Below are 8,210 nucleotides of genomic sequence, written 5' to 3'. Positions count from 1 at the left end.
GTTGGAGAAGGGGTGGGTCCCATGTGGGATGGAGAGCTGCGGTGTGTGGGGAATGAATCCCTCCTCACCTCCTGCCCCAGAGGGCCCCCCCGGGACAAGCCCTGCACCCACGCAAACAGCGCTGTTGTTAAATGCACAGGTAAGGACTCAGGGTGGGCTGTTGAACACCGGGGATGTGGTAGGGGTTGGGGAACAGAGCAGGGACCGTGCTGGGCCGAGTGTGAGGACAGGAGGGGTTGATGGGTTTGTTTGCAGCATGACAATACTGCAGAATGAGAACAAAGGCATGTGGTCCCTCTGGCCCCTCCACCAGCTACTGAGGGTACAGGAGCACGAATCCACTCTCTTTTCTCCACATCTGTCCCCAGAGTACACAGGGATCAGACTGGTGAATGGCAGCACAGTGTGTGCGGGGAGGGTGGAGGTCCAGGTGCTGGGGACCTGGGGGACCCTCTGTGCCTCCCGCTGGGACCTCTCGGATGCCCACGTTCTCTGTCAGTCAACTCAACTGCGGGTTTGCTGAGTCCATTCCTGGAGGAGAATATTTTGGGAGAGAAACTGGCCCTGTCTGGAGAGACTCATTCCACTGTGACGGGACTGAAGCCCTCCTGCAACAGTGCCCAGTGACCACCCTGGGGGCCTCACCGTGCTCCCAAGGGAACGCTGCTGCTGTCCTTTGCTCAGGTTAGTGCTGGAAAAATGCTGCATAAACTCCATTTGTCACTTGTGTGCAACATAGCCACTAAAAGTAGGGGTTCCATGGCCGTATCAGGCTGAATTTCTCCTTCGGGAAACCCTGGCTTCCCCAGGAACTGTCTGGAGGGCTTTCCCTGCTCAGACTGACCGCTCGACTTTGGAAGAGCTGAGGACTGAACGGAGGCAGGCATCTGCCCCCAGGGCAGTGGCTTAGGCCCCAGCACCACCTCCAGGCCCGGGCTCCTCTGTCCTCGTACTGTGCAGCGAGCCCAGGACAGGGCTGCAGGGCTCTGCTCCATCCCCCTGGCTGCAGCCAACCGCATCCCGTCCCCACAGAGAGCCCTGCAGAGCCTCATCCCCCCACCCAGGCAGGAGCTGGTGCCCCCAGCAGCAGCTGACCTGGCTGTGAGCTGCAGGAGAGGGCCCAGGCTTTGCCCTTGTTTCTCGTCAGCACAAGGCTCCACCTTGTCCCAGTTTGGTTGAAAATCCCCCCTCGCCCTGCTCCCTGCAGGGTGTCATGCTCCCAGTGCCGCCGATGGCCGTGGCATTTCTGCTCTCCCCAGGCCCAGCCGGCTTTGGATCCCTGCGGCTGGTGGGCGGAGGGAGCCGGTGCGACGGACGAGTGGAGATCTTCCAGGATGGGGAGTGGGGCAGAGTCCTGGATGAGCAGTGGGACATGCAGGAGGCCAGCGTGGTGTGCCGGCAGCTGCAGTGCGGAGAGGCAGGGACAGCCTACAACCCCCCAAAGCCTGAGCGAGGGACGGGCCCCGTGGGGCTGCGAGGGGTCCGGTGCGCAGGGCACGAGGCCAAGCTGACCCTCTGCAACACCTCCCTGCCCGGCACGTGCGCTGGCGGCAGGGCTTGCGGAGGACGTGGGAGTCATTTGCTGGGGTGAGTGGCACTGCCCAGGCGCCCAGGTGATGGTCTGCGCAGGCGAGCAGGCCCTGACAGCGACTGGGGTTTCCACCCGCTGCAGGGAGCCGGCGGGTCCGGCTGGTGAACGGGGCCGGGCGCTGTGCAGGGAGAGTGGAGATCTACTCCCAGGGCATCTGGGGGACTGTCTGCGACGACGGCTGGGACCTGTCTGATGCCGCCGTCGTTTGCCACCAGCTGGGCTGCGGAGAGGCAGTGGAGGCAGCCGGCTCCGCTCGCTTCGGGGAAGGCTCCGGGCAGATCTGGCTAGATGGTGTGAACTGCTCCGGGGCCGAAGCTGCTCTCTGGGACTGCCCGGCTGGGCCCTGGGGGCAGCACGACTGCGGGCACAAAGAGGATGCGGGAGTCATCTGCTCAGGTCTGTGCCACCTCAGGAGCTGTGGTGGGAGCCTGGTCCCGGGGTGGGCAGGACGCGGGGAGAGCCGACCATGGCCAAGGCTGCCCCTGGATGCCTCTGAGCTCCTGCCCGAGGCCCACCCGTGCATGGACACCCTCAGTCCCACGGGGGATCCCTGGGGAGCTCAGCTGTCCCCGAGGGTTCGCGGGAAGGGCAGGGCTGGCTGTAAATCCGGGACTTCTCTCTGCCCCTGGGTGCAAGGGGGATGTGGTGGCCTTGCCCCTGCCTGGCTGAGGTCCTGGAGGGATGTAGAGGTGTCCTGGCTCCCACAGCCCCAGATCAGCCTGTTCCCGCTTTGGGGCCTTTTCTTCCCAGAGTTCGTGGCCCTGAGGCTGGAGAACAGCGACGGCTGCTCCGGGCGCCTGCAGGTTTTCTACAACGGGACATGGGGGAGCATTTGCTCTAACTCCATCACTGACAACACGGTGACACTGGCGTGCAAGGAGCTGGGCTGCGGGGACGGAGGATCCCTGGAAACACGCCTGCCCTCTGGCAGGGTGTCTGGCCCTGCCTGGCTGGATCGCGTGCAGTGTGGGGAGACAAACAGCTCTTTCTGGCAGTGTCCCTCCACACCCTGGAACCCACAGTCATGTGAATACCTGGAAGAGGAGATCCGCATCACCTGCAATGGTAACTCTGAGGCACCCAGGCACCAGTGTCACCCCAGCTCCTGCTCCCCACGGGGCATGGCCAAACACAGAGAAAGAGCTTGGAGAGGCTTTTACTTTCCATGCCAGACCCAGTGGCAGAAACATGACCGCGGCCACACATGTCCAGCAGCAGTTGCCTGCAACTGGGGGTTGCCAGCAGTGCCTGCAGGAAGCAGAGGCATCTCCAGGTGAGGTCTCAGAAGAGACCCGACAGGCTTCAGAAGAGCCTCCCCTCCATAGACAAGCTACTGCTGCTCTGTGAACCAGGGACCTTCTGGGGCTGAGCAATCAGGGTCCCCCCACAGTCCTGCACGTGTCCCATGGATGATGGGGTTTCAGTTGCTGCCGTGCCCCAGATGGTGCAGGGAGGCCTGAGCAGAGCTTAGCCCTGCTCTCTTCTACATGATCCCCCAAACCAGCCCCGTCACCACAGTGTTTCCTTCTTCAGGGGGACAGCCAGAAATGCACCCGACTCCGCTGGTGCCGTGCCCCAACTCCACGAGCTGCACAGGTAGGGAGGTCCCCTCTGTGTCTGGAAGGGCTCTTCCTGCTCTCCCGGTGCCATGGGAGGTCTTTCCTTTCTCCAGCCAGGGAGAAGATTCGTGCCGTGGGAGGCAAGGACGGGTGCTCGGGCAGAGTGGAGGTCTGGCACCGTGGCTCCTGGGGGACGGTGTGCGACGACTCGTGGGACATGCAGGATGCCGAGGTGGCGTGCAGGCAGCTGGGCTGTGGCCCTGTGGTGTCTGCCCTGCATGAGGCTGCGTTTGGGATGGGGACGGGCCCCATCTGGCTGGAGCAGGTGGAGTGCCGGGGGACGGAGCCGTCCCTGCAGGACTGCTGGGCCCGGCCCGGGGACAGCGGGGCTTGCCGGCACAAGGAAGATGCTGCCGTGCGCTGCTCAGGTGAGTGGCAGGGCTGGGAGCCCTTGCTCGGGTATTAGCAGGGAGCTAGGGAAGGCCTTTTGTCCACGTGGTCCGGGCATGGCCCCTGACCTCCCGAGAGAAAGAACGTTCCTCTGGAGTGCAGGAGCCCGGTGCCAGGCAGGGAGCAGCCTCGGTGTAACTGGCCGTGCTCTGGCCACTGCCCGTGGGGCCCTGCAGCCCCAGGGCTATCCCCTGGGCTGCCTCTGCCATCCTGCCTGCCTCCCAGAGCAGAGGTGCTGGGCTCTGCCCTGGCCTCCCTTTCTGGCACTACAGGAGGGGCAATTTGGGTGGGATGTGTCAGGGACATCGAGAGACACACACACACACACACACACACACACACACACACACGGTGTGTTGGGGAGGAGGTTTCCTGATACCCACACACCCAGTGTCTCAGCCCAGCTCTCCTTTTCCTCCTCTGCAGCTACACCCAGGATGGCAACACCCCCACCCCGAGCAGGTAACTTGTCCTCCCCCCAGGCTGGGTACCCCCGGGGCCAGGCTGTGACCCACAGCTGGATGGAAGGGGCTCCTAGCTGGGGTGTGAAACTGCCTGGAGGAGATACTGGAGTGGTGGCAGGGGTTTGGGGAGAGCTGTAATTTACCCAGGAGGGTGGAAGCTTCCCTGTCACTCACCCCTGGGGCCTCCACCTGCTTCTGCTTTGCATGATGCGGCTAGCACTGGTGCTGCCCCTTCCAAGTTCTCTCCCATGCAGATCCCACCCGAGGCCATCAGAGCAGCAGCGGGAGAGTCTCAGTGCCCGTCATCATGTGCATCATCCTGGGGACCCTTGTCTGCCTGCTCCTGGCCCTCCTGGCTGGGCAAGTGCTGAGCGCCAGGGCTGGGCGCAGAGGTGGGTCCTTGCCCAGAGGTGCCGGGGGGAGATACCTCCTGGCAGGGCTGTGGGGTGCTGCGGGGGGTGTCAGCAAGGGGCACAGGCAGAGCGGGAGGGTGAGACTGTGTGCTGCTACCTGTCACATGTGCTGCCCCATTGAGTGACTGGCTGTGGGGCACCAGCAGCAAGGGGTGGAGAGAGCCCTGAGGTGGGGTGAGCTAGCCATGGGGCGAGGAGAGAAATGGCAGAGTGGGGATGGCCAAGGCTGGCAGTGCTCTCGGTAGTGCTGGAGGGGGCTCTGGGGAAAGAGAGATGCTAGGAGGAGTGTGGGGAAGCAGGGTCCATCACCGTGGTGTCAGGCCTTCAGGCTGTCCCTCTGCCCAGCCCTGCCCACACCCTGGCAGGACAGGGGCCCTACTATAGACCCGTGGGGCAGGTAGGAGCAAGCTCCAGGTGGAGAGGAAGGTGGGAACAGATCCAGGGTGAGACAAGGGGGACATGGCACACAGGCCAGAGGGGCATGAGCGCTGTCTCCAAAGGGATGATGTGAGGGTGACGCTGCCCCAGATGATCTTCACATCGATGTTGCCCTCACTGGGGATGTGATAGATGTGCCTGGACAGCACAGTGGGGCTGTGCTGTTGGACCTGTCCTGAGGTGGCCCAAGGAACCGTTTTGGGGGAGCACAGTGAGGTCCCTTTTCCCCTCTGCCTGTCCCTGTGCCAGCCCTGCCTCTGTCCCCAGGCTCCAGCAGAGCCCAGGAGCCCTTCCCCGAGGCTGTGTACGAGGAGATCGGGTACAGCCCAGCGTGGGAGAAACGGGCCAGGTTTGATCGCTCAGGTGGGTGTGGGTCTTCCCTGGAGGCACATCTGCAGGACCCATTCCTCTGGCCCCAACCCAGAGCTGACCCTCTTAAGCCCCCCAGCCTGTGGTGCCTGTAGTGCTGGGGCTGTGGGAGCTGTGGGGAGAGCATCCAGGTCCTGATCCCAGGAGAGAAGCTTTCTCCCAGTCAGCTTTGACTGTCCCAGCTGGACAGCCCCTTCTCTTCCTGCCCCTGCACCCCATGAGACACCCGAGGAGCGAGGGAAGGGGCTGTCCTGGGCCAGCTCTGGAAGCTCCTTTGAGACAGGGTTTGTCCCGGGGGAGCAGGGTGAATTCCCAGCCCTCCTCCCCACACAGCCCCAGCTCTGTGGGTCCCCCTTCCCCAGCAGCGCTGACCGTGAACCACGTCAGTGGGGCTTGCTCCATAACACCCGCTGTGCATCTCTCCAGGCTCCTATTCAGAGGAGTCCCTGACCCAGCTGCAGCCCCACCCTGGGGTCAGTGAGGAGGAGAAAGGTCTGGGATCAGCACCAGGTAACGGAGGCAGGAAGGGGTTGATCTCCCTGCAGACATGGGGTGGACAGAGGTGTCCCTGAGTGTCACCATCGGAGAAGGGGAGGACATGGGCATCTCTTGTGGTTCTGCCAAGCCCAGTGTCTGCGCTCTGTGTCCCTGCACATCCTCCCATCCTCTGCTCTGCAGGACAGATCTTCTCACTGTCACCAACTCCCCTCTCCTTTCAGACGTCCTTGTCCTGCCCGGAGGTGACCCAGCAGATGGCTACGATGATGCCAGGGAGGTTCCTGATGCGGGGGAGGATGCTGTGCCTGGGCAGGGAGAGTGGGAAATGCCCAGGATGCCAGAGGAGGGAGCAGGGCCCAGGGCTGCACCTGGAGGTGAGAGGGAAAGAGAGCGCTGCCTGTTCCTAGGGTGCCATCCCTGGTGCCCCTCAAGTCACTACCCTACTGACACCCAAACCTGCTGGGAAGGGGGAACCTGGCATAGGAGTTTTCCTTGAAAGGCCCGGGGGTGGGAGAAGGAGCTGAATGTGGTGAGGAGCAGGGAGGGTGGTGGTGTACAGACCCCATGGGGTGAACTGAAACGTCCGGACCTTGCTGCTTGCAGGGGGCAGCCTGCGCTCCTGGAGAAGTGCCGACGTCCCTGGAGCTGAAGGAGACACCTTGTCCCTGTCCCCGGGGAGCATGGGCTATGATGATGCTGAAGAGGTGCCTGTGGCACTTCCCTGTGAGGACGCAAAGGCTGTGACACCGGAGCTTGGTGCACAGCAGTCCCTGAGCCCCAGGCCAGGAGAGCCCATCCCTGCTGCACAGCTGGGTGCAGCCGGGAGGGAGGAGAGGTCTGTGCAGCTGGGAGAGCCAGCGAGCACCAGGGGACTGTCTCCCTTGAGCCATGGGCAGCAGAAACCGCCTGGGAGTTTCCTCCATTTTTATTCCCATTTTTATGCTGTGCATTCTTATATTTGCTTATTAAAAGCCTCTGGGGGCTTTGACCCAGAGCTGATGCTTCCCTGCCAGGTGTCAGGGCATCTCCCTGAGGCTGCTCAGGGGGAGCAGAGAACAGAGACACCATGGCAAGGGAAGGGACACGTCTCAGGGACAGCAGGCTCAGGGTCAGCCTGTGGGGCTGCGTGAGGCCATGGTCCCTGGGGAATAATCTTGGTGAGAGAGACATCCATCCTGCTGCCCACAGGCAGTTTCTAATCAAAGTGACTCTCTGATAGGTCCCATGATGCACCCCAGTGGGAGCACCCATTTCCTCCCCCAAGGGTTCCAGCTGCTCTTTCCCCCAGGCCCTGCCTGGGCCACACCTGATCCCACCAGTGCAGAGGCCACGACAGAGCTGCCATGTCAGGGTGAGCCCTGGGCTTTTGTCTCACAGAAGCGAGCCCTAAGGTGACCGCAGGTCCCTGAAAACCCCAGCCAGCCCCAGGTGGGATCATGGCCCACGGATTACCTCCCACAATGCTTGGGAGGCAGCTCTGCTCCCCACTGCCCTGGCACAGGGTGCAGAGCCACCTCCTGGGAAACACGTGGCTGGGATTCTCTCTCCTCATGCTCTGCCAGGACCCCAGTCTCCATGGGCTGTTCCTCCTGCCTTGCAGACCCAGGAGCAGCCCTGGGAAACCCTCCTCCTGCTCCCCTGCCAGCTCCCACCCCTGCCCCCCTGCTGCCTTGCCAGGGATGTCAGTTTGGGTTGTGTGCGGGGCAGTACTTGTGGGCAGGTACGTGAGGGCTGGGAGCACCGAGGATGAGGGCACCGTTCCCTCAGCGCTGTTAGAGGGCCAGGGGGATTGGAGAAAGCTTCCCCACAAGACGCGTGCGGCAGCCAAAAGCTGTGCTCCAGCCCCTGGCCTGGAGAAGGGACCCATCTGGGAGGATGCTCATGTGGGCACATTTCCATGGCAGTGGAGATTTTGTGTCCCTCCACTAAAACAGGTGCTGCTGGGAGCTGAGCCAGGGTCCGTCCCTCTCCCTCAGCTGGGGTTTCACCTGCCCCAGCACCCACGGCACAGAAACTTTGTGCAGAAGCCAGGCTGGGAGAAGAGTTTGGCACCTGGGCAGGACCTGGCGCCCAAACTGCCCAACTGCCCTCCCTGTTCCCGCTGGTGGGTCTCCGCACTCCACCGGCTATTCCCCAATGGGCTTCTCTGCTGCAGGCTGGAAGGTGTGTTGGGTGTCTGTGGCAGGATTGCCTGTGGGGAGTAGCTGCAGCTCCATAGTGCTGCAAACAGCAGGATCTGGCCCTGGAGCAGAAGTGGAGAGGAGGCAGACGTTGCCAACATCTTCTCCTATAGCAGTGTTGCCCCATTCCCTGCTGGGAGCTCCTCCACCCCTGGGCTGACCCTGGGGGCACCTGGGGGGAGCCGAGGTTCACACATCCCTCTGCCCCACACCTGAGAGCCTTCCTGCTGGCAGCCCCCATGGGAGAG

The 8,210-nt window shown here is 62.8% G+C and overlaps 1 protein-coding gene across 1 annotated transcript; it reads left to right on the top strand.

The window, feature by feature from the left end:
- Positions 1-256: 256 nt before the first annotated feature.
- Positions 257-5,379, top strand: LOC122153004 (antigen WC1.1-like). Its single transcript, XM_042789134.1, is given in 8 exon segments — positions 257-499; positions 501-684; positions 1,266-1,465; positions 1,648-1,987; positions 2,342-2,656; positions 3,264-3,578; positions 4,319-4,456; positions 5,183-5,379. Coding segments are annotated over 8 exon segments (1,932 nt in total).
- Positions 5,380-8,210: the final 2,831 nt, after the last annotated feature.

This window comes from Tyto alba, unplaced genomic scaffold (assembly GCF_018691265.1).
Source record: "Tyto alba isolate M040663 unplaced genomic scaffold, T.alba_DEE_v4.0 Super-Scaffold_15, whole genome shotgun sequence".
Classification (NCBI taxonomy): Eukaryota; Metazoa; Chordata; class Aves; order Strigiformes; family Tytonidae; genus Tyto; species Tyto alba.
This window is presented reverse-complemented; position numbering and strand designations above follow the sequence as displayed.